The sequence below is a fragment of the Schistocerca nitens genome, chromosome 12 (genome assembly GCF_023898315.1).
Source record: "Schistocerca nitens isolate TAMUIC-IGC-003100 chromosome 12, iqSchNite1.1, whole genome shotgun sequence".
NCBI classification, from domain to species: Eukaryota; Metazoa; Arthropoda; class Insecta; order Orthoptera; family Acrididae; genus Schistocerca; species Schistocerca nitens.
The window spans coordinates 98970222-98997948 of NC_064625.1; the positions used below are offsets into that span (position 1 = coordinate 98970222).

Here is a 27727-nt window from a genome sequence, read left to right on the forward strand (position 1 = left end):
AGTGCACGAAAGCTGCTCTTCTATCTTCTGAGTAAGCTTTTGTCTGTTATTGCCTGATCAGTGGCGAATTGTACTTGCCCCAAAATTGGCTCAGGCTAAGTCGATTACATTCTTCTAGTGATGGCTAGAAAGCTTTAACAGTTCTGCATTGGAGGAGGTGGAAGCAGTACTGGGTATATACAACGGAGTATAACTCTTCAGAGTTGACAAAATATTACTGGAAAAGTGATGTTTGTGCATGTCAGGTACCTGTTCTCTCACACTATTACATTCTGAATTAGAAATAAAATCTTTTTTGATTGTCCCTTAGTATGTGTGTGCCTGTCGAGGCAAATAAAATATTTGATGACCTTCATATGGTGACAACTTTAATTTGTGCTGTAATTTTGAGATGTATTACTTTAGCATAACAATATTTTTATTGTTTCAGCATGATCCAGAGTGTACCATCTTCACCGACATCCATAGGGGGTAAGTCAGTCTCAGAATAAAACAAAAACGAAGCATGCAGCACATATGTAGTGTGGCTGTGTACAGTCTCCAATGTTCTGTAGAATTAATCTTTAGATATGTCAGTAGAACTAAATGCATTAAAGGCCATACTTATTAAAATAGTCTGGGCTATAGTATTTTGGTTGAATAAATACCTTGTAGAAAGCCAACTTTTCATCCCATCTATGGAGGACATCGCCAAGGCTTCTATGAAAGTTCAATTAGTTACTTCTCCCACCAGTTATAATTTGCTGCCATCCGTGCTTGCAATGTGCCATAAACAGGGACAGGAAAATATTACATAAATGAATGATGTGACAAGTAAAACTCGCCGGCCGCGGTGGTCTCGCGGTTCTGGCGCGCAGTCCGGAACCGTGCGACTGCTACGGTCGCAGGTTCGAATCCTGCCTCGGGCATGGATGTGTGTGGTGTCCTTAGGTTAGTTAGGTTTAAGTAGTTCTAAGTTCTAGGGGACTGATAACCACAGCAGTTGAGTCCCATAGTGCTCAGAGCCATTTGAACCATTTGACAAGTAAAACTAATTTGGCAGTTTTTACAAAGATCATGAAATTTAGCATTTTCCCCCATTCCTGCACACAAATCTTGTGACTCTGAAGGCAACAGTTCACTGAGACTGCTAACCAATAGTTATTTAATGTTGAAATTTGGTTTTGACTTTTGTTCTCTAGATTGAGGTATGCATATTACCTCAAAAATGATAGTTCACTTCCCGTTTATGAAACATGCCTAGGTGTGATGTCAGCCTGGTAACAGATTTCTCTGCTGAAGTCATATTTTGTACCTCCTTTTGCACAACAAACACCTGGGAAAAAGTCACATTTTGGAGAGATCCTTAATGCAGCATGTCAGTTCAACAGCATATTTTTATAACGACAAGCAAATATTAAAACTCCAAATACAGCACTTCAGCTTTGCAAACGTGTAAATCAGCATAGCACCTCCTTGTTTTCCTTCTGTCAGTCATTTGGGCTACTCTACAGATCATGTTGTCATCACAGAATCCATTTTACAAAATAGTAGAAATAATATGGAGTAAATATTGTAATAAACAATCTCAGTATTCTTTTCTACACCAGAAACACCTTTGTGTGACATCATGTATCCTGTGCTGTGATTGGTTTATGGAAACAAACCAAGTAGGTGCCATGTTGATATATGTATTTGTGAAGCTGAAGTGCTGTCTTTGAAGATTCCTGTATTTAAACTTAAGTCTTATGAAAACATACCATTTAATTGGTGCTCAGTATTAAAAATCTCCCCAAAATGCATGATACTGTTTGTTGTGCAAAAGTATAGGGAAAAAATGTTGTCATCAGTTAAAAATAAAAATGATTTAAGGATAAATTCATTATTATGAGAAAATAAAACAATGGAAAATCCAGAATGGAATGTAACAATACCAGATGAGGAAAGTTGCTACTCACCATATAGCAGAGATGCTGAGTCACGATAGGCACAATAAAAAGATTCACACACTCATAGCTTTCGGCCATTAATGCTTTTGTCAGGAGTAGACACGCATACACACTCGCGCACATAATACACATTCATGCAAACACAACTTGCACACACATCTGCATTCTCAGAGAGCTGAAACTACACTGTGCAGTTTCAGCTCTCTCTCTCTCTCTCTCTCTCTCTCTCTCTGTGTGTGTGTGTGTGTGTGTGTGTGTGTGTGTGTGTGTGTGTGTGTGTGTGTGTGCGCGCGCGCGCGCGTTAATGATTGAATATAATAGAGGGAAACATTCCACGTGGGAAAAATATATCTAAAAACACAGATGATGTGACTTACCGAACGAAAGTGCTGGCAGGTCGATAGACCTATCGACCTGCCAGCACTTTCGTTCGGTAAGTCACATCATCTGTGCTTTTAGATATATTTTAAAAACATTAGAAGGAATACTTCAAACAATGTGGAATGAACCATGAAACACATTGGGCTGTGCCTTCAAACCAGACTGCCAACTCTTACGACCACATATAATGCAATTCTGTGTTCATAGCAGTAGGTTCTCATTTCAGTAAGATAAGGGTGAACTCTATTAATGATGACTTGGCCATGAGCCTGTAATGTATATCGGGAATGGCAGGTACATGCAAGTCCCTTCAGTATTTAGTCAAACAGCAACTTTCATATCGATAGAAAATATGGACTCCAAGCAGCAGTTTTCACACCATATAAGGGTTTTGACAGCATGCTGTTACTAAATAGAAATCGTTAGTTATAGGAATTTTTTCTTTTGGAAAACTTAACACTGGTTGGCTGCAGAGTTAATTGTTCTTTAATTGGTTAAATTTAATAGATCTGAAGCAACACTTTACATAATGAAACAAAATGAGTTGTATGATGGAAATAAATATAATTCAACAAAGAACAGAACTTAAAAACAAGCAGTCAGAAAATAACACTGGATTTGACAAAAATTAACATCAAAAGTGGCCAAAAAATCAATTTTTTTTCCTGTTCTTAGGAATAGGGATATACGAGTTTAATAATAATAAATTGTTTACATTGAAACACTGTTATGGAATAACTTCCAAGAAAATGCAATTCAGAGATATGCAGCCTGTGTCAAAAAAATTTGAGAGGTACCTGTGTCATGCAAATGATTGATGACGTATAACAGTATCACTTGCTGTCAACTTTGACAGTGTTGTAATTTATACAACATAAAACTGAATTGTGCACTGACCAATGTCAGTATTTCACTTAGCAGTGGTATTGTGAACACAAGTATGTGGTTATGTAAAAATGCAGTATGTTTCAAAATGAACATGTAGGTTTTAAGGCTTTGTAACATTGATTATAATCAATTTACAATAATAAATAATTCTTCAAATGAAAGAGCAACTCATAGTTTTGTTTTTATACTTATGCACAAAGGGAAGAATACGGAATGACCAAGAGTGATTGAAGAAAATATTGAATGAGTGCGTCTTTCACCTGTAGCTCCAAGAAATCAGTTCAGAAGGCAAGTCGTGAATTAGCAATTCCAGTGGCCTCAGTATGGAGACTTTAAGGAGGTGCTTAAAACTATGTACCGTCTGCAATTGTTACAAGCTCTAAGCCTACAGACCACAATTTACATGACAATTTTGCAAATGAAATGTTGTTGCATGATGACGAAGATTTTCTCAATCGTGTTATCTTCAGTGATGAATTGACGTTTCACCTAAGTGTAAATGTAAACATCATTTAACGTGCACATCTGGAGTCTGAAGTTCCGCACGAGATGGTACTACCAACTGACCTACCCAACTTCAGAAACAGCATTGTTGCAACAATTACTCCAGACACACTGATAATGGCTTGGGAAGAACTCACCTATGAACTTAATATGCGATCATTGAACACTCGGAAGAAAAACTGTTACTTGTAAGAAGAACTGTTTGACTATGTCAGTCATTTGATATATTATTTATAGTTGTAAGTTGAATGTAATAAATGCTACAGAGCCTTAAACCTGTCTATTCAGTTTGAAACACGGTGTATAAATATTTTTACTAAAATGTTCTGAAGTGGAGCATTTGCATCACAAACACGCCCTCCCTCAGATAGCTCTGGATCCATATACTTGACAGTCACCTGTCAAAGGGGAACCGTGGAGATTTTAAACTGGAGTGTCCATTTGTCCCCTACCTGCCTCTCATCTTGTCAACTGAGCTACATTGCTCCTCCCTCTTCCTCCATCATTGTACAGTGCAATCGAAAAGTCGCACACATGAAAATAAATGTCTACAAATAGGACTCGTATTGCATTCATTCTATCAGCCACCCTAAGATGGTACCACAAGTATTACATACAACAGTCAACACCAGTGTTATAGTTACAGGTGACATTATGTCTGTAATACTGCAAAGTTTATTGCTTGATAAGCATGTAATTTTGCCGAGAGCAATGAGTTTTCGTCCTTCCTATGCACATATTGTAGACATTTCATGAAAAATATCCAAATTCCACATGCAATAATAATATTAATTACATGTTTCTGGCAATGCAGATCAGTTGGAGACAAAGTGAGAACACGGAGACGGGTCATTTTGAAACATGACTGAAGAGATAGATGTGACAGTGTGTTTTCCTTCAAAAAACTTGAGGAGATTACTTTCCCAATCTCAGATTTTCTATGTGAGTGATAAAAAAGTGATGAACAGACAAAATTTTGTGCACATCGTGTTCGTAGTGTGCAGAAGGTGGGGTGGGAGAGAGAGAGCGAGAGAGAGAGAGAGAGAGAGAGAGAGAGAGAGAGAGAGAGAGATTTTATCAAACTGTACATGGTTTAAGTGTGATTTTTTTGACATCCTTGGAATTGCAGAATGGGAACGTGTTTTCTTCACTGATGAGGTATCATTTGATCTGTGTGGATATGTGATTCGTTAAAATACAAGATATGTGATTAGTTACAACACAAGAATTTGCTCAACTGAAAATCCACATGTCTTGCATGAAGACACCTTGCCCAGTCAAAAAATAGGTGTATGGTGCGCCATATAGTGTCGGAAAATAGTGGGGGCGAATTTTTTTTTAGCTGCAGTGAACAATGTTGTTTATTGAGACATCATTATGCCATTTATTTTGCTTCTAGAGACTGATCAATGTTATTGTTGGTGGCAAAAGGACAATGCCACTTGTCACACATCTAATGAAACAAATCATTTCTTCAGTGAATGTTATGGTGATTGACTCATCTCTAAAGTCTTATTGCCTCCACATTTTCCCAATTTGTCTCCAGACTTCTTGTGAGACTATTTTAAAGGAATGCCAATGTGTGTGTGGCTACATGCCTGGCAGAACTGAAGAATAATGTAATGATGGAGCTTAACGTCATCAGTGAAATGTACTCCACAAAATGGCCTCGAGCGTGGAAAAATGAGTTACGCATGTGTTGCTGAACGGGGCAACTATCTTGAAAATATGTTCACGACAATATGTGTGAAGTTATTCACTGTAATGCATGTGACTTTTTGACCACTGTTTACTTGCTTCCTACTACATCACACTAGTATTACACTTCAGCTACAAAAATGGTGACCAAAAATAGGAAAATGATACTAGCGATCCCTCGTTTTGAAGCGACGCATATGACCTGCACTAAAGACAAGAAAGAGCTTTCTTACCGAATAGAAGTGTGACGAAACAAGGCAACTGGAAGTAATAGCCAAGAGCAAAAAAAAGAACCTGCTGCAAGTTTCCAGATATCCTACCAGATGTGGAGGACTCTGAACAGCATGCAAACTGGAGTGACAAGGTGCAAACAAAACTTGAAGTGCTGGGGCTAAATTACTGGAGATGCAACCTGCGAGAGTGGAGAACTTAAAGATGCTGAACACCTCTTTGTCTGCCAGAAGTTGCCTGAAGTCTGCATGCTGGTGACCGGCTCGTATCGGATGTTCCAACAATTGATATTGTTGAGTTCTGGGCCTCAAAATCAGTTTAACGTTTACAAAGTATTGTGTAAATATTTGTATTTGAATTTGTAAATAACTGTACTGTCTATCCTGGATACGAAAACAAAAATGGAATGGGTTGGATCAGGGAAGGAAACGGGCCATGCCCTTTCTTAAAGAACCATTCAGGCATTAACACACAGGGATCTGTGGAAACGATAGAAAACGTGAACATGGATGGAAATTGTGTGATTTGTGTTGCCTCCAAAGCCACTCGACTTATATTTGTAATGTGAATCTTCTGTTCTAGATGACTGAGTGAGTTTTGAAATTCAAACTATGGCTCTGATCAGTGAAACTTATTATTAACTACAGTGTAGAGATCTTCTTGTGGGGTATGGTTGCCCATCTCTCCAAAAGATCAATGTCCTGTGTGCCATATTAAAACTTTTATTAAAAGAATATTTTTGCTTCAATGTAGAAAATTCATCCAAAAATGTTCAAAGTTTTGTGATTACCACTGATGTTACAAAGTTTTCCATTTTTATTGTTTGGAGATGACTGTGATTCTTGTACTTGTTACAATAATTTTTATTTCCAGAGACACATTTATGGTTTTAGTTTACTGGTTTTGGTCTGAAGCTTATCATTTGTGATGGTCACACATGTAATCTAAAAATGTAAAAGTGATTGTTTCTGGACACAAAAAAATCATTGGTGTGTCACTAGCTTTTCTAGGTGTAAAAACCAGATTGATAATTGAAAAGGGTGTAAATTAAGCAAATATATGGCTTGCTGTATCATTGTGCTGTAGTTGCAAGGAATATATGAAGTATGCTGTTGTTTAGTATTGTGAATGAGAATTAGCATGAGTACATCTACTAATTAATGTTTGTGCATACCTGGTTCTTGAGCATTTCGTCTGAGCCATACATGTATTAATACTATTAACTTTCATGTGTTTATTAATAGTCTAACTGTTGTTTCAGAGCTGATTGTTGTTAAAATTGTGGTGTCAGTCCACATTGCTCCACAATTTTTCATACAATGTCATACAGAATATGAGAAAGAAATTTCATTGCAGAAGTTTCTGTGGCACATTCAATAGTGCGGTTTGGGTTTCCATTTGAGTTGATCCAGTTCATGTGCACAATATTTTGATTATCGATGTAGATGTAGTTTCATCGTTGTGTACTTGCTGCCTGACTGCTGACAGACAGTTGCTTATCTGCCTCAGATTTTAGAAAACTCTGTAGGCTAAATTTTACAAGATTATTTTGCCAGACTTCGTGATTCCTCAGTTTCTGTGGTGGAAGCCAAGTTGGTGTTGCATTTTCTTTCCACTTTCATAGTTGTATTCACCAGCTGCCGAGTGTAAATTTTTTTGCTCACCATTTGGACTACAACCAAACTGTTTGTTTGCTAACCCCCAGAACTTGGAAATCATTGAAAGACTGCTACAAAAGTACTCCATTTAATGCACTTTACTCCCATGACAGAATTAAATGTTTGCTTTTATAAAGATAAAGGCAATATAGGCATTCAATACCTAGGTTTATGCCACATATTGTGCCTACGTGGCACGTCATATGTGGGACAGGCCAGTAGAACATAGAGGAGAGTGCTATGAACATAAGTGACACACACGACTGAAATAACCAAAATGGATAAGCTGTCGTTAAGCATTGTGCAATATAACTGTAAAATAAAAGATGTCAAATGTTAATGGTATGAGCTGTGTGTGTCTTGTTCGGAAACAAATTTATTTCATTCACTTGTGGTACTTGCTGTTGATGACAGTAATGCCGACTTTACTCTTTACTCTCGAGCCTGCGTTCAGTACTGCTTGGATCTGTCTTGAGTCTGTTTCTCTGGCAGTGATGGCTGTAAAGTAAAAGGGATACACTGCAGTACGGATATATTTACTGATGTGGGCTTACCTGATGTGCACGTCGTGTACGAGTTCACTGAATATGTTTATTCCCGCAATTCGAGCATGGGTGGTAGTGAAAGCATATACTACTGTGAACTGTAGTGCGGCAGTCCCTAGTCAAATGACCGAAATAGTCTCCACTTCTCCCAAGTGCACAGTTTTCTTTGTCAAATAATAGCAAAGTAACACCATGACACTTACCTTGAGGACATAGCACAATATAAACAATAAATTTTGTAATTACAAGTATTCCAAGTGACAGAATACAGGTAATCCAAACAAATCTTGTATTAAGCAAAGACAGTTTGATCAGTCATTCAGTATTGTGCACAAGAATGACTTCATCACCTGCGCTGGATACCGGCAAGCGTACTATTGGAGAACAAGAGTGACAGATGTGCCCTGGCCACCTCTCTTTCTGGTATTCTGTACGGACTGCTCGGCTCTGAGACTGAGGTGTTGTGTGCATGCCCTGCACGGTCCCCGTGTGTTGCAGCTGGCGATGACAACCAAGGCCCCCCTCCCCCCTCCCCTAGCAGCCCCCCTCCCAGTGCTCCGTCCCCGGAACCTGCGGCCGAAAACCCACCCCCCACAGCGGCTGCCCCACCGAGGGCGGAGACGGCTCCGAAAGGAGGTGACGAGCCCCACCCGCAGGTAAACGGTAACGCCAAGCCAACACCCTCCTCGGCAGTGCCGGATGGCACGGCACCTGGCAAGAAAGTGGAAGAGCTGTACGACATACCTGTGGGTGAGTATGGAAATCGACAATTAGTTTGATGTGTATCGTATAAGCATTTCTAATTCTTTTTTTCTCTGTACTTTCTGGTTGGTGCTCTTCAAAAATAGCATGGTGGTATTATCAGCAGACTGGTATCTAATTTTAATACAGTTTTTGACAAGTGACTGTTGCCATGAGATTCTATAATTCCTGAAATAAATATGTGATAATGACAACAATCTAATTGTTCTGCATTATATGATGGATGGAATAATAGACATATTATTATGTAGGGAATGTGTCTGCTGGTGATCCCTATCACTGCTACATTCTAGAGTTCTTACCATTTACTGTGCAGCATCTGTTTCACAGTTCCCTGACCTGTTATTTTCCTCAAGTAAAAAGAACAGATGACTTTGGTTAATAGGTTGTTCAGCTACTTTATCAGGGTGTATATGCCCCAGGACAATAGGGAAATGAAGGAAAAACTCGGGAATCTTTTCATCCGGGAAAAACCTGGGAATTTTTCATTCATTGGTTTACTTTTCAGTTAAATTTTAGTAATTTTGGCTGGTATGAACTGATACTGCAGCAATAAAACATAAAAGACATAGCTATTGACAACAGCAAAACACAGTGGACACAAAAGTGTCTGCTGACAGCAAAATGTGCCCAAGGCCTTTAGGGCGAAGATTACAGAGTACTTCGTAATAACAAATTGCTTTTGATGAGCATGACATTACAACTGTTTACATTTCTAACAGGTCGCAAGAAATATTGCAAATGGCGGTTTGAGAAGTGTTGCGTTCAAAGTGATTTTTTTTATGCAAGATGAATTACGTAGCATGTGAGGCTGTGCGATGAATTTCTTAAATGTGACGTGGACTACAATTGGCTGAAAAAGCGCATTGCAGTTTCAGATTCAGTGCTTCAGAAGCTACTGTGCTGTATATGGTGGAGTTCATATTTATACTTTCATAATACGAAAATATGCAATGTATCTGTTGCAGTGCATTGAAGATCTTTCGAAAACACATGGTTTTTGTTTCCTGAAGTTCCAGGAAGTTCTATGCCAATGTATACCAGAGGACTGATAAGTATAGCTCCGAGGAAAAGTATACAGTCACTTAACACGGAAAAATTTACTTTCACCAGGGCCATAGCGTATTTTCACCCTGCAAAAAGTGTATTTTCCCTTGCAAAATCCTGGAAAAATCTGGGGATTTTTGTTTTTCTTGTCCGCATATTCACCCTTTGTACAAAATGTATTGTGCACTTCATAGGAGACTCTTTTTATTATGCCTTGCATCTTGTGCTGATGGCAGTTCAACCTCCTTGATAAATTGCATTATGTTTTCCCAATTACACAAAACACTAGTTACGACTCTTTGCCTGACATTACATACACTAACGTTATAAGCCTAACCACTTAAAACTGTTCGTATCAATTACTATTTGTGACTGATGCAGCCATCTGCACAGACTGAGAGCTGATCCATCATTCCATTATGTCCACCTCAGAGATGGACCATCACTCAAATGGTTCAAAGATCAGTACCATCAATGCTACTTTGAATGAGCCAGTCTTATTTAACCTAATCTGTATGAAAAGATCAAACTATTAAAAAAATGATGATTAGAATGAGAACAATAATTATTCTTGTGAGCAAATAGTTACACATAGCCATATAACAGTGATCTATTGCTGGAAACCACTTGCTAGAAAATATTATTTTGTATATCTTGAATCTCACTCTCTTTCCTGTTGGTTTCTTTCAATACTCATGTCCAGGGAGCTACACATAAAGCAAGTTTCTGAAAAAGGTAAAAGTAAAATACATACCTAATTACACAACAATACATTAGTAAGGAACTTCCCAAAATGTTGAACTCTCCTCCTACTACAGAAAGTGCAGACGGGCTCTGAAATGTCAATAATGGTGCACTGAAGCAACACAAAGTCGGGTTTATACATTTTTCTGCAATGCAGCTGCCTCTTCTGTCATTGTGTTTGGTCAGTTTTGTCAAATTGGAAGACAGGCAAGATTATTCACTGTTCAACTTGTTCTTTGAGTAGGAGTTTATTTGTGCTGCAATGCCAATTAACTGTTGTTATGATTTCTTTCTAAATTTGTTCTACAGCTTTCTTGTACAACCAAGGTTTCCCATTATCCCTTCAATGTACTGTCTTTGACTTTATGTAGTTAATAATTGAGCATTATAACAAATAAGTGTTGCAGTTTGGAAATAACATTTATTGTTGAATGTATAACATGTTCGTATTAACTTTTTATGTACACAGCATATCTGTTCCCAGGGTGACTAACAGTAGACCATATGACTCAGAAACCTTGTCAGTGTTAACAGCAAGACTTGTTTGTGCAGAAATAATTAAAATTGTTTCTGTATTGAGATTTATTACATAACTGAACCATACCATAGCCATAATTTAGTTAGTGTATAAAGCACACGTTTTTTCCTTGTGTTATCAGAGAAGTAAATCCCTGAATGAGTAGTATTCCTAAATATGTCCCATCACAAAGTGACCTCTAGGCATGAAAGATTGATTCTATTGCTGAATTTTAAGTATGGAAAGAGATGAAGATGAAATGCAAATCAACCACTTACATGCAACCTGTAATACTACGCTCCCACACATCACTATTAACATTTTCTGTCTCTGCACAAGTTTTGAAAGCTTCGTGAGGCGTGAGATACAAAAGAAAAACTTTTTACTTATCTTCTTTTTCTCTTATTGTTGGCTCCAGTTTTTGCGTCTAGGGGTACATTCTTGTGGCTGAAATTTTGATTTAATGTTGTGGGTTCCTGATGACTGAATAAGATTTTGCTGTATTATTCTTGAATTTTATTCTTTGTAACATTCTTCAATATCACACAGACTACACAATATCCACGTCTATCACACCACAAATTACATTATTAGTGACACAGTCAAAAACGCGTCTGATTCCATCAGAACCATGCCCACTACTAATAACATTCTGCAGTACTCACAATATTCCAAAGAGTTTACGAAGCGAAAGAGTTTACATACTTTCTTGAATATATCATTATTCAGAAATAAACTTAATAATTAGCATTATATTGTGCAATTAATAACATTAATTTTAAATAGGTCTGATATTTCGTAATTTCAAATACTTTTAAAACAAGAATAATTTTAACTGTTAGTACATGTTGCTTGTAACAAATTAATTTATTTTTATACATTCCAGCCTGAAATATAGCGCATCATACACAGAATCAAATGAAGTTCATTCAGTTAAACAGCTGATACAATGTTCACCTATAGAATAATCGATAGTATACATTGTATCTGTCATTTCTACTAAAAGGGGGTGGGGTGGAGGGCAATGTTAGAGGAGGGTGTCCCATTACAAACTGCAGTGTATGACATAATGACTGAGAACCAGAAAATAACATAATATTAACTGTACCATGTTCTAAATATTTTTATTAATGCTGAAGATTAGATGGGTAGATCACATAACTAATGAGGAGGTTATTGAACAGAATTGGGGAGATGAGGAGTTTGTGGCACAACTTGACTAGGAGGAGGGATCGGTCAGTAGGACATATTCTGAGGCATCAAGGGATCAGCAATTTAGTATTGGAGGGCAGCGTGAAGGGTAACAATCGTAGAGGGAGACCAAGAGATGAATACACTAAACAGATTCAGAAGGATGTAGGTTGCATTAGGTACTGGGAGATGAAGAAGCTTGCACAGGATAGAGTAGCATGGAGAGCTGCATCAAACCAGTCTCTGGACTGAAGACCACAACAGTAAAAAATTGATGAAAATCTTATTTTAAAAATAATGGCCACAAAACTTAATTCACATTCAGTGTTGTAAACATCATCACACAGCTATCAAGGTGGAGCCTATTGGAGATGATAATATAAAATTCTGCTGATGACTTGTTGCTATATTTGAACTTATGTGAGTAAGAACCCTCAGATGACTACAGATGAAGCAACCTTTTCTCTTTATGTCACTGCAGTGTTCATGCTCACATTATCTGCACTACACAAATATGACAATCGAGAACTTTTTAGCATTCACACTTTCTGAATATAAGATTTAGCTGATTACAGATGGCTGGAAGAAATATTTATGCCTGTTTTTCAAGCAGATGAGTGCTTCCATTTTGTTTCATAGGCTGTATGTGTAATTTGCATTTTACTGCTTATTCGAAACTTTTGCACCTTTTAATTAATATTTTACAGCAGAAGACTGTTACTGAAAATATTTAGTTAAGAGATTTGCTGCTAATGACTTTCCAAAGTAAAGGCCATGCCACTAAGATTAGCAATGAACTTGAGAGGGGATAACATTTGTCTGTTCTTGCTTCCCACAGGTGACATGGCATCACAGTTAGATTTGCAAATTTAGGGAGGTGATACTAATCCTGTTTTCTGATGTGTTCTACATGCTTTAATTGTTAATTTAAGGCAAGATGTTTTGTAAAAATGTACCCATTTTCTCGACAGGTGCTACAACCGACAACCTCCCGCCAGGGGTCCTGTACCGTGTGAAAGCGACGTACAAGTACAATCGCGAGGACGTGGACGAGCTGTCATTCGACGTGGGCGAGATTATCAGAGTCGTGGAGTACGACGACCCGGAGGAACAGGTCTGTAATAGCGGTGGTGCCCCCATCTGGTTCCTCTTCTGTGTGGCTGTAGCATTCTGCTACTTGTAGCTGTCGGCTCAGTAAGAGTGACGGGGGAGCGTCTATTGGTGTAGAGTCTGCCATTACAGGTTTGTTGCAGGATTCTGTACTGTCCAATCTGTGTCTGGATTTTACGTGCAGTCAGTGACAACTAATGGCACTCTATTTATGCCTGATTGAATGCTGCTCCATGTTCCGCATTTCTTCTCATAAATAATCACACTGCACCAAAAATTAGTTACCACAAGAAGACATCTCGCTAATGCTGTATAACACTATCGGATCAATAACAGCCTCAATTATGAGACAGAAAAATGTTGACAAGTTTCTTTGGGTATGGAGTATCCAGCTGATGGTTAGATCCTTTAGAGCTGCCACTTTGCAGGGATGTCAATATCAAGCTTTCACTTGCTGTTCCATTTAGTCCTACACATTTTCTAGGGATTAACATTGGATGATTTGGTCTGCCAGTCGAAGCGTTGTAGGCTGCTTAAGTGTTAGTTAAACAGGGAGCATGTATAAGAAAGGGAAATGTAGAGAGAAACATTGTAGTTCATAGGAGCTGCGATCAAAAAATAATGGGAATTTAATTTCACAGGCTTTAAACATCCAAATTTCAATTTTTAAAATCTTGTTAGTACACATTTATCTGATGTATGTTGGCATTTTCATCTGTTTTGAATATTTAGTATATTGTTGACAGTCGAGAAGGTTAAAAGCGGTGTAAAGTGCCTTACGACTTCTTACTTTCAAAAAAGATAGATCAAAGAATGTACATTAAATTGTGCTTGAAAAATGGAATAAAGTGCAGCACTGCATTCAAAACACTGACTGTGGCTCCTGGTGAATCTGCTACGAGTAAGACAAGGTTTTATGAGTGGTATAAATGTTCCAAAGTGGGTTGAGAAGATTTTGAAGATGACAATTGCCCGGGATGGCCTAGCACATAAATTACTGATGACAATGAGGAAGAAATAAAGAAAATGATTCAGGAAAATTGTTGAATCACCATCAGAGGGGTTGCTCATGATATCAGCATATCCTTTGGCTCATGACAAGCAATTTTTTTCTATTTTCTATTTTTTTTTTTTTTTTTTTTTTTTTTCATCATGAAATGTGTAGCACCGAAGTTTGTTTTGAAATTATTGAGGTTCGACCAAAAATGACATCGCATACAATAGGCATTGCTCAGGAATTGATGAATGAAGTAACAATGATCCAGAACTTCTAATTATAAAGGAGGTTATAACAGGTAGCAAAACATGGGTATATGGGTATGATGGCATAACTGAGGCCTAATCATCCCAATGGAAATTGCCAAAACTGACAAAAATTAAAGTTGAATTACGTGTGAAGGTTCCTTTCACTATTTTCTTCAATTAAAATGGGATAGTCCATCATGAATTCTTGTCTTATGGTCGTACTGTCAATAAGGGATACTTCCTGGGAGTTACGTGCTATTTGCCTCAAGCAATCTGAATGCATCATAATACTGCTCCTCCTTTTTCATCACTTTTCGGCAAAAACAAAACCATTATGTTGCCTCAACCACTGTATTTGCCATGGCCTCTTGCAACTTCTCTCTATTCCTAAGACTGAAGACAACCATGAAAAGGCCTCATTTTATATTAACTTCTTCGTTTTATTTTCCTTTAAGCATAAAATTATGCATTCCCTGTGATAAAAGTGTGGCAGAATGTGCATAAAACATTCTCCCTAATGCACTTCATTCCACCAGAACCTTTAGATATTTCATTCATGTAACTGTGTAGTGGCATATATACTGATAAAATGGCCTGTTACTCTATGTACTGATGTTGCTATTAACCAGACAGTCTCTTTGTTCGCTCTCCAGTTCAGTTCAGTTTAGCTTTTGGTGGTACGTCATTGTATGGCTTTCGCAATTGCATTTCTAATTTCCAACTTTCCATACTTTTGTAGAAAGTTATCATTTTTAATTGTCTACTTGATTCCACCTCGTGAGGAGTCCCTTTATGGTGGTATAGATGGTGTTAGGTGCCCATAAAATAAAGGAATTGACAACTCCACTGTACACTTGAAAGGACACACTGAAAGATAAGTGTTCGACAAAGAAATTTTCAAATGTTTGACAAAAATTAAACACCTTCAATCTCACGATACTGACACATATGGCACAGATTTGTACCATATTCTGTTTGTGTGACTGCATGATACTCATTTGTAAAATATTGTTAATGTTGTTTTGCTGAGGACATGAAGTCATTAATATAAAACTTTAATTTATTACATGTTGTATATAACATCTATATAATTGTACCTTTTGTGTCTATCAGTGATTTTACTATGATGATATCATTTTTTGTCACATTTCTTTTCTATGGTGACTTCCAGGGTAACAGCATATCCCCATGTTACTTTGAATGATACATTACGCAGCTTTTTTAATACCAAAGATCTAATTAATGTTACTGGTACTGGTTTTAAATAGCTGTGCACTCCAATAAATAAAAAAAAGGTATCTGAAATTTATGATTTCTGGATGGCAGATTATCTTAGATGACAGAAAACAATATTTTTAGTAAGTGGTGCATAAATTAACACATCTCACTTCCACTGTGCTCCTTTCTTTTATCACCTGCCCCTCCCCCCCCCCCCCCCCCCCCCTTCCTCAACTGATGTGCTCATGTGCTCGTGATAGCAACCCTGAAACTCATTTCTAGTAGACTTAATTTTATTCTCTAGGAATAGTAGCAGGGGCTAAGAGGCTCAGAATTGAGCATTGTATTAGATTAGAGAGGGCAAGATATCCTGGAATCTGAGCACTGTTCACCCTCAGTCAAGCTCTGATTCTTTCACTAAGTTCAACATGAATCCCCTTACTGTATTTTCTGGGATAAAATGTATCTGGACTTTTTCTGTACTATGTGCCCTCTCTTTTGGTTTTGACTTCCATCTAGTGCTCACAGACCTCTTATTACACACTGACCTTACACACAGACTCACTGTTAACAGGAAATCTGTTAATGCATCACAGTACTGCCCGCACGATACATGCTGCAGTATGTAAACGAATGCTTCTGGTAAGAGGCTGCCCGCATGGCTAATTCCCAAAACTGTCCAGTCTGACCAAGGCACTATCCATCCCATCCCAGTGATCTACCATATGTTCCCTAAATTATTTAAGGGTCAATTCTTTCAAAAGCCAGTGCTGTAGGATAAGTGCAGACACAGATTGAATATTTACTGCTACTGGCAAAACAAAATATTGCTTGAACAAAACCTCATACATTAAAAGAAATGTGTTTAGTATTTTCCACTAAAACCTCAGAAGCCTCATAAATAAAAAAGGTGCATGTCTTATATCCATTCAAGAAAATGAAAGGGTAGATGGAATTTCAGCAGACTTGTTGCGCATAGCAGAACAGATCTATTTTGACAGATGAAGGTCTTAAAAATGTTTCCAACCCTTCAGGTTAATGAAGAAAGACTCTTAAGCTCTGTAAAGCAGTTGGATACAGTTTTAATAAGGTCATGCAGATGTTCCTGGAGAATCATTGTTTGTGGAGGCTTTAACATCAATTTTCTGACTAAGGGCACCTAAGTTGTTAATGTACAGCTATGCATTATTTTCCTCAGTAAACTTCCCAAGAGCATTGAGCTGGCCTCTTGTCGCCGAGCGGTTCTAGGCACTTTAGTCTGGAACCACGCGGCTGCTATGGTGGCAGGTTCGAATCCTGCCTCGGGCATGGATGTGTGTGAACAAAATACTGCAACAGCTATTGACAATTAGGTTTTAGACTAAACAGTCTGCATTTATTTAGCACTAACATCAATAGTAAATGCTTCTGGTAAGAGGCTGCCTGCATGGCTAATTCCCAAAACCATGGCAGACAGTTTTTAATAATAAAATACACTTAAGAGCCAAAGAAACTGGTACACTTGCCTAATATTGTGCAGGACCCCCGCCAGCATGCAGAAGTGCCACAACATGATGTGGCATGGACTCGACCAGTGTCTGAAGTAGTGCTGGAGGGGAGTGACGCCATGAATCCTGCAGGGCTGTCCATAAATCCATAAGAGCACAAAGGGTGGAGAGCTCTTCTCAATAACATGTTGCAAGGCATCCCAGATATGCTCAATAATGTTCATGTCTGGGGAGTTTGGTGGCCAGTGAAAGTGTTTAAACTCGGAAGAGTCTTCCTGGAGCCACTGTGTAGCAATTCAGGACGTTTGGGGTGTCGCATTGTCCTGCTGGAATTGCCAAAGTCGTCCTGAATGCACAATGGACATGAATGGATGCAGGTGATCAAACAGGATGCTTATGTATGTGTCACCTGTCAGAGTCGTATATAGATGTATCAGGGATCCCATATCGTTCCAACTGCACAAGCCTCATGCCATTACAGAGCCTCCACCAGCTTGAAAGTCCTCTGCTGACATGCAGGGTCCATGGATACCTGTACACATCCATCCACTCGATACAATTTGAAATGATACTTGTCCAACCAGGGAACATGTTTCCAGTCACCAACAATGCAATGTTGGTGTTGATGCGGCCTGGCAACGTGTAAAGCTTTGTGTTGTGCTGGGTACGTGAGTGGGCCTTCAGCTCTGAAAGCCCATACTGATGATGTTCCATTGAATGGGTCGCACGTTGACACTTGCTAATGGCCCAGCAGGTTTGAGTCCCACTCTGGCCGACAGTTTTAATCTGCCAGGCAGTTCAAAACTTGTGTATTTTACTACAAAAATACGTTACTCCAAGAATAAGCCAAAAACTATTCTAATCGTAATTAAAAATGAAACAAACAATGTAGTGACCATTATGAAATTCATCCCCTAGCTAAGATCTCTGCAGAAATGGTTACACTTACAAACCATCAACCAACAAATTCTGTTGTTACTTCCTCACATTGGTAGCAGACATTGCACCCACTAACAAACAAAAAAAATGCACATGAGTTAGATTTACTTGTACAGATGCTGCATGTACCACCAACAAATATTAGTTTGAAAAACACAACCCCTAAGAATATTTACAAAATTCATCAGATCACCAAAAAGTAGTAAGTCTGCTGGCTGTGGTGGTGTTTCTAACAGAATATTTAATTCTTGTTAAAACACGAACACAGAAAGTGGTGTAAAAAGTGACTTGATAGCATTACTCGTAAGTTATTCTTGAAGTGAATCTACAGCTCTGAGCGTATTTCATAAAAGACGTAAATATCGTGTAGTAACAGCCATTGGCAAAACTGGAGACATGCAAACCACCTCTAATTACAGATCTATCTATTTCCTTCCAGTCTTTGCAAAAGCATTTGAGGCGGTGACCTATGGTAGAATACATTTTCATTTAAGTGAGCAGAACTTGTCTGCTACCTCTCCCATTGACTTTCAGGAAGAAATCTCTGTAGCTGACAAATGATGTCATGGCAGAGCTCAAAAAGAAAAATTGTTCTGTTGGAAAATTCTGTGATATTTCCCAAAGCCTTTGATTCTGTTGATCACAGAATTCTACTTTATGAGACAGACCTAGTGGCCAGTACTCACCTTGAGTAAGCAAAATATTTACTTTTATAAGGTATTGGAATTATTAATTCTGTTTCTTCTGAGGAAGGATAGGTTGAGAAGTTTAAAATATTTACTTTTACATGGTGTTGGAATTATTAATTCTGTTTCTTCTGAGGAAGAATAGGTTGAGAAGTTTAAAAAGGAAGTCTCTCTCTCTCTCTCTCTCTCTCTCTCCCTCCCTCCCTCCCCCCGTCCACCTCTCCCTCCCTCCCTCCCTCTCTCCCTCCCCCCCGTCCCCCTCTCCCTCCCTCCCTCCCCCCCCGTCCCCCTCCCTCCCTCCTTCCTCCCCCCCCTCTCTTTTGTCACTTGATCTGTGGATTGTATTGGTAACCCATACTCAGCTCCCGCAAATGATGAGGATATCCAGCAACTTATGACCATGACCATGCTGCCTAGAGATTACACAGGAAGCATTTGCAGACTGTTTCTACCAACTTTACTACTGATATCAGAAGTGCGTTGTAGCTAAACGTGATTATTTTGAAGAATAGGAAAGGTTTTTTAACTATTGTTTCCTTTATTTTCTGAGGCCATTCATTGAACTTATATTTATGAATAATACTGTTGTTTTTCACCAGTCATTAATTGCCGTCAACAACTTTATAAGAAATTAAATGTACTGTTAGGGTATTGTCAGTATGCTCAACATTTCAAAAGGGCCATGTACGTCCCAGAACAGGCACCACACAACCAAATAGTTCTGTACCATAACACTTTCTTCCTCAATGGAGAGCTGTGCCAAAAAATATGAAGTCTACTTTGACACTGGTATCTCCAACATCTGATAGTATCTGTAATATAAAAATTGTAAAGCTTGAGCATTTATGGTGAGCCGTAACATGTAACTTCCAGGTGAGATTCTTATCAATATGGTTATTGTGAATAAAACAGTCTAGTTCACCAAATTAATTGATTGATTTATTATGATATTTTGGATACGTCAGAGATCTACAATGAAGATAAAAGGAATATAAAGAGTGACAGGTGTTTGTTGTACAACATTAAAAAAAAATATTTTTAGAAAGTTCACTCACTGAAAAACTTAGAACTTGCAAAACAAGGTTCCATGTCAGTCATAAAATCTATGCCTAATTGAGGTGTCAGCTAATATGAAGACATTCATTGTAGCAACATGTGGACCTTAGAGCTGTGTTCCAAAATATTTGAATTTAATAATCAGATTTGCTTTTATTCTTTACAGTCTGTTTTAAAAATCTACACATTTTACAGTATTGTTTGGCTAAGTTTTAGTTCACACAGTTTTTTTTTTATTTATTTGACATGTGTAATTATAACAATTACTAATTAATACTCCCCATTATGTTAATGCAAAATATGTTCAATACTGAAGTACATACAGCTGCTGTATAGAAAATACTGTATAACACAGTCAATTAATAATACTTGTTAAGTTTAAGCAAAGTCCACACAGTCTAATTGCCGCCATCTGTAAAGTTAATGTCATGAGTATCCAGCTATATTCATTTGTTGCCATTTATAATTGAGCTTTGTATGTTTATAATTAAGAGTGTCTGTCTTTTTTACAAGAATGAAGTGAACAAGGAGAAAAAAAAGATAAAATAAAATTTGAAGGCAACAACCTCACACTAGCTCCACCCATCTTCATCTAATTTTTTTAACTCTGTCATTAGTTGATGCCATTATTAGAGCTTTAAGATTGACAATGAACCTTTGTTTTGCAAGTTCTAAGTTCAGTAAACTTTATTAAATATATTTTTTAACTTTTATTTATAATTTATTGTAGCTTAATGATGTACAACTTGTTGCACTTTATGTTCCTTTAATCGTAACTGCAGATAACTGATGAAAGTAGTAGCCAAAAATGGCATAAAAATAAAGCAGTTTATTTGCCAATCTTAGACAGTTTTTTCACAAAAGTATCGTAAGTTCGTTGCAAATCCATTTGCAGAAAACCAGTTATTAATTCTTATAGCCTTAATTATAATTCCTGAAATGCAAGCAGAGACAAAGAGTCCAAAATCACAGGTGCTTAATGGCGTATCATTTATACTGGGTGGTTATAATTAATATCCAGCTACTCGTGGAGGTCCAGTGTGAGCTGTAATTATCATATGAGAAAGAAACTTGGTATATGAGCTAATGTAGAACCAGTTTACATTGGAAAAAAAATTAGCTCCAATGTTGGCCACCAGGTGCAAATCTGCTGCAGTACATCTCCAAATTGTGTAAGTGGCAGTTAATAATAAAAATCTACATTATGACTTTCTCATTCATATGACCTTTTCTGCCCATGTCACGTTTCTAATCCATTGCATATGGAAACATTTCTATAGGTCTTTCTTGCATTCACAGTAGACTTGGCCACTGTTTCTACGTTTCGATACAGTGTATCGATACGTGGAACTGTTTGTGTTTCTGAACGGCTGTGGTTCACTGTTTCGACACAGTGGTGTTTCATTCTGCCCCCGTCTTGGATAACCAGACCAGATTCGATCTCGAGCCAGACACAGAAACTGTATCGTTGTTTCAAAATAAGGCTGTTTCAGTCCACCTGTGCTTGGAACGGACTAATTGTATCGAAACAGTGATGTTTCATTCCGCTCTGTGTCGGACAAGATTCAGGCTCGGCACAGGTACTGAAACACAATGTACCACTTCACTTCATGAAACACTTTCAAGAGTGTCGAAATCTTTTTGACAAGCAATAGCATGAAGCTTAAGATATCCGAAAATAAAGCTTTGTTTCTAGCTGACTGTCCTACTCCGAAATGGCGTAACATCTGCTTTATAAACACTAACCAAACACTAGAACAACGCATACTGTCCACATTCAAAATAATAAATATGTGAAAATCATTCAGTTAAATTACACTTTTTTTATAACATACGCTTCTCTGTTCATGTACAGTAATCGTATTAAGAAACACAAGTAAGCCTACAACATTTTGAATAAAAAAGGCGTACAGTGACAGTTATTAGACATATACATAAATTTGACGTAGGTATAATTGCAATCAATCTGTTTGACACATCACTGATAGTGTAATGGTGAATGGGAAGGGCTGGGAAGCATGGTGAATTTATAGTAACGGTTCGAAACACCTTGAAAGACAAATTTTTTCTGTTATATTTTGTTATTTATTCAAATTATTTGGTATTATTTGTGAGTCTTTAATCACTGTACCTATTATCCACAATGATTCCCTTTGTGTGCATGGAAATTAGCAGGATGGGTATATTACCCATACTAAAGGAATGTGGGAATCCCAGTAGCATATCCGTTGTTTCTGCAGTTTGCTCCCACCTCCAGTTCCGTTCGTGGTGGTTCTTCTATCTTCAGCTATGGCTGTCCTCAGCCAATTGAAAAGTATGAAAGTCACATGACACAAAAGCAGCGCATTTGCTGCAGGAAATACGAAACTGCCAAGACGCCTAAGTGATATTGGAGAAAGTATGAAAATATGATCAGCGCTCTCACACCTCATTTGTGTTTATATGGACATACTTATACGGTAGACATTCAAGTTGATAAAATGTGTAGGTTTATTAGATTACGAAACACAAACTGTTTCACTGTTTCGAAACATTACAGTGTACTGTTTCATTTGTTTCGAAACAGTCTCTAATTCACAGCAAAATAACTGTCAAGCTTCACTGTCATTCAATGATTACAGTCCACACTGGACCTCCGTGAGCAGCTGCACTTTAATTATAGCCACCCAGTATAGAACAAGAACAAGATGGCAACCAGTATTAAACCTAGCCAGTACACCGGTAGTGATTATTCCACATTCTGAAGAGGTTGTTTCATTGTGCACACTCCCTGGGTTCCTTATTGCAACATTATGCATTCTTTTACATAGATAAGCACTCCTATTCTATTTCAAATATTGCCGTAGTCATAAAGAATGTTTGGAGACTAATAGAATGGGTTTTGTTGTGTTCCAGGAGGAAGGCTGGCTGATGGGCGTGAAAGAGGGTACAGGAGAGAAGGGCATGTTCCCTGCCAACTTCACACGGCCGCTGTGAGGTAGCCGCTGCCGCACGGATCTGTGACGGCAGCTTCCGGCCTCGCGGCACGGCGCGGCCGGCATTTCCTCGGCCGGCCGGTCCACTCTTGGCTCTGCTCCTGGCCCACCGCAATCCGTTTCCCGTCACACGCAAACCTGAGAATCTCTGCTTTACTCGAGAGGGCCTGTCCGCCTCTACACTACATGTGACTCCCTGCTGCCACAGTGCAGACAAAACTGTGTAACTGGTGCAGAGTGACATCATTCTATGATTACAACTTGTTAGTCAATTGCAGGATGACAGATCCTCTGAAGGTGAAGTTCTGAAAAATGTTGGTCAGTTTTAAAAGGCAGTATAGTTTCACTTAGTTATTGTATGTGTTAGAAATATTGTCAGACCATTGAATTTTTGGAGGAGGGTTCTTACCTCCTAGAGGACAAATGTCATGGATGAAAAAAGAACAAGTAAGCATACATTTTAATGGAGTTGTTCTTTTAGTTTTGTTTAACATGCTCTGCCTTTATTGGCTACATTCTGGTGCCGTGTTGTTATATTTGGCTACTCTGAAGCAATCGCGCTCAAATTTAAATTTCCTTTAAGAAGTTTACGGCATATTTTATCTTATTTTAATATAAATATAATTACTATGACAGCTATAAGTTTGCTGCAGGTTTTCTTATAGCTGCTCACATTGCTCCGAATACAAATGACACTCATTCTTGTCTTGCTGATACTGTTGCAAGCCCACAGGCTAAGGGACTATTCGAATTTCTATTTCCATTTACTGAAGTTTTTTTTCCTCAAGAAAAAAAACCTGCGAACCTCTGGGATATCTCTCCCACTTTTTTGGTCTTCTTTGCCTTGTCTTGGGCATAAAATTGTGCCAAATGGAAATTACTCTTCTGAATTTATTTTTATATACAATAGTTTATAAGAATATTACAAGTAATCATTATGTACTACACGGCAAGCCAATTATTTCTCACTATTGTGTTTCTCTGTTAGCATGCTGAATTTTATTGCTGTTGTAAATTGTCATTTGTGTGTTTTTTTTTAAGGAATAGTCATTTGTGAACAAACGTCAATACAGAATAAGACATTTTAAACAGAGTTGTGCCGATTTTGCTTCGGTTATAATTTTACCCTCGTCAAGACAAGAGCCCAGACGTGGAGCCAAGAGTGACTGTAAAATTGTTACATATACTGTATTGTATTTGTAGAATCTGTAAGAGTACTTTATCAGTGGCCTATGTCCTGTAACACAGTTTTTGTGGCAGACACCCTCCTACCTAGGCACCTGCATAAAGAGAGTGGGCACTCTTCGAAGCTCTTGTCAGAACGCTGCAAACCTGTCCCCAAACATTTTCATTTTGTCCGTCCGGAGATACATCGAAGTTTTCACTATGTGCATTTAGTACTCCTTACAGATTTACCTGTTCAAGTTGTAAACATTCCACTTGACCAGCAATAAATGATACGGCACGTGTTTATCGTAATGTGCCACTGTTGCCAAATTGCCATCTTTGTGAGAAAGCATTTTATATGGCAGTGTTTTTATCCTTCTTCTTGAGAAATTTCTTTCTCCCTGCAGTTGAGAGAGAACTGTGTAGAAAAATAGATATTTTGTCGATCTACCTCCTTGTGTGTAACCGGGTGGAATATTGGAAATTACAAAAACCAAATGTTCTCTCCATAATCTTGCACAACACAAAATTGTCTCCAGAATTTTTTTTCTTCCATCAGAAAAAGGTATTCTGCAGGTGCCTAGCTAGGAGTTAAAACTGCCCATAAGTGCCTTTATTAAACGAAAAGAGAAGAAAAGTACATAACAAGACACTAATTCTATTAATAGTCTGAAAGGAGAACACCAGTACTTCCTAATGTCTATGTGACAGTATTTATTACACTGGAAAGTAAACACACATAGACAGAAAAAATTGGGGAAATTTCTGATCTGCTGGTTTGCTTCTTGCTTTAAGAAATGTGGAAGCTGACCAGTTCCACTGCATGCTCACAGTTTGTTTCAGGGAGCATTTATGCCAATTTGTGTCTTCCTTTAGCTGCTGCTATCCAATCCATTCTCTCAAAACAGGGAAAGGTGGATCACAGGCTTTCAGTCTAAATTGAAATTGTTGCTCACATTACTGTCTTTATTCCCACTTCCGCACTTCATGGGGATAATTTTACTTTTTTTTTATGCCTCCCCCACCCTCTCCATTAGGGGCACTACCTGTGTCTTTGGGAACCACTGGTGAAGGTTTCAGAACGGCACAGTTCATTTTCTTGCTACGCCATCATTTCATTTGTGAATTTACAATAGCGTAGCATTCATCATACCCTGTTATTCGTCAGCATAGAGTATTAGGTTGTCTGTCAACACTGAATAAAAATACTCATAAAAATGTTGTTGTTCTAATATTAATCTCAGTTTATTATTATCTTTATACAATAGCAGTTATTTTATCCACTTTTTTCTCCTCCCATTTCACTGGGGAGCATGAATTTGTCATGTGTGCGCTTCCAAGAATTATAGGAGAGCTGAAAGCTCAAAGAATCTTGTCACCCCTTCCAGTAGAATGACAAGTAGTTTCCGGATAATTTTATCCGGATAAGTGGAGTGTTTTATTTTTTAAAGAAAATGTAAGAAATTGAAGGGACAATTCAGTTCAGTCAACATTGCTTATCGTGTATTGCTTTTAAGTCGTTGTTGTTGTTTTCTTTGTTGATTACAAATGTGCTCCTTATTTAAAGTGTAAACCTTTTTACACCTCCTCCCGTCCATTTGTTTGTTTGTAAGAAGCATTCAGCCCATCGTGTCATTCATTTTCCATTCACATGCATTTCAGATGTTATTTTCAGGCATTTTTAAAACATTTTTACTACACATAATTCATGATTTATTGTGATTAGTTCTCATTATTTCCAGTTGAAACACTGGTGCCATTTTGAAATAATAATTATATTACTGTGAACATGTGTACATTATTACTGTTGTTCTGATTTTTATTGATATTGTGATACATAAACTGTCATTGTAGCTAGAACATGAACATATTTTAATATTGCTTTATCACACAGATAAGGAAAAAGTTGTGTCTTGAGCAGCTGAATTTTTTTATTTGTGTGTTCCGAACACGTTTCATATTTATGCTGGGTGTCTTCAGTGGTGTGAAAGTGTATGAAGAAACTTGAAGATTGCTGTGTACCACTGCTGTTCACCACTTCCACATCTCCCTCTGCAACTTCTGCTTGGCAAAAAACAATTTTTTTTCTAATCTGTATGATAAAGCAAATTGAAGTTGCAACTGAGGAAAAATGGCTGAAAATATTAACAATAACAGATTTTAATTTGTACCATTTTTGGAAACTTATCTTTCCTTTTTTGCCATATTCTCGAAGTAAGATAGACTGCCGCTATATACTGTTACAAATATATTGAACTAAATTTTTTTCATAAGTAAAACTGTTTTAGTTTAATATGTATAGAGAAACTAAAACACTGTATCTTGTTTTAAAAGATATTAAAGTTTTGCTCAACCTTCTTCCTTGGCTTCAATGATCTGAATGGATAAGAGCATTTGTTGTTCTGTTACTGAAATCAGATTTCTAATATCACATGATGTGTGGCACAAATGATGACATCATATAGCACAAAATAGTGTGCACAAAATAATATACAGGGTGTTTTGAAAAAAAAAAGTATCTAATACTTTGAAAGTTGGTAGTACTCATTGAAACAAGTCCATTACATAGGGTCTGGAGATACATTCTCTCTGAGATACACACACGTCTATAGGAAGGGCTGTGCGACACTCGGTTGTGGATATTACCACAGTCATTTGGCACTCCATCAAATGTTTTGACAGGTGTCTACTCACAGTGCTCTACCTACCATTAGGCGGTCTGCAGTCAGTTGTATGGTTTGACTCGTGCTGTGTTACTTTTTGTCATGTTTGTGTGCCTTATTGTACAGTACTGTCTACCCTGGGTATGTATCATGGTGTTTTATCTTGTTCCAAATGTGGTTTCACATAAGTGTTTACTGTAACCCCTGTTGGTAAGTACAAATGGTGTAGTAAATTTACATTTTCTCTCTTGCGTCACTTAGTAGCAATGGAAGCCTACTAATCTACAAGAGAAATGGCCTGCTTTTGTTTAGCAAATGGATGTAGCTGCAAGCCGTGTCCTCTGTTAAGCTGTTCAGCAGACTTTTCCAGTGTCCGAGGGACATAGGTTCCCTTGCACCTTGGAAGACTGACAGTGGGAGGCCCAACACAGTCTGCATGCCTGCTACGTTTGGTGGAAGAAACACCTGGGACCAGTGTGCGATGATCAGAAGGCATGTCTCACTCTCTTATCGGGGAGGGGGAGATTACTTCATGCTGTACCCGCATCATCTAGAGAGAGTTCAGGCCATAAGGCCACAAGACGATCGTGGCAGATCGCAGTTCTGTCAAGGGCTGTTGCAGAAGTGTGCCGCAGACCCACTGTTCACATCTAAGATTTTATTTGAAGATGAGGCAGGGTTCATGAGAGGTGATGCTGTGTATTTCCATAACCAGCATATACGGGCAGATGTAAATCCCCAAGCAGTTCAGGAAAGAGGGTATCAACACCGACTGTCAATCAATGTACGGGCAGGCATACTTCGCAATAGATTAATACGGCCATACTTGCTACCACAGAGGTTAAATGGCACACATTATCTGGACTTTCTCATTAATATACTGGCTACCTAGCTGAAGGCTACGCTAGTTATGCTCGAGGCTAATTATGTGTTTGTAGACAGGCATGTGGTGGCAGCGTTGACGATACACACGTCGACAAGGCATAGTGCTTCAATGCTGTTGCAGACAGAGCTCTCGGTGGAATGGTTCCGCTGACGTGCACTGCCTGCTTAGATAGAGAGCGGGTGACCTCGATTACGTAACGCA

The 27727-nt window shown here is 38.1% G+C and overlaps 1 protein-coding gene across 2 annotated transcripts in view; it reads left to right on the plus strand.

Annotated features, from left to right (window-relative positions):
• LOC126214855 (myc box-dependent-interacting protein 1) overlaps nt 1-26335 on the plus strand; it is a 468728-nt gene extending 442393 nt beyond the window's left edge. Inside the window, exons 6-9 of one of the 2 annotated variants that reach the window (XM_049941489.1) lie at nt 431-471; nt 8332-8583; nt 13066-13208; nt 22731-26335. In XM_049941489.1, coding sequence (XP_049797446.1) covers nt 431-471; nt 8332-8583; nt 13066-13208; nt 22731-22811 — 517 coding nt within the window. In that variant the 3' untranslated portion in view covers nt 22812-26335. The remainder of the gene's footprint in view (nt 1-430; nt 472-8331; nt 8584-13065; nt 13209-22730) is intronic. The other variant, XM_049941490.1, reaches the window with a different exon arrangement.
• The last annotated feature ends 1392 nt before the right edge of the window (nt 26336-27727 follow it).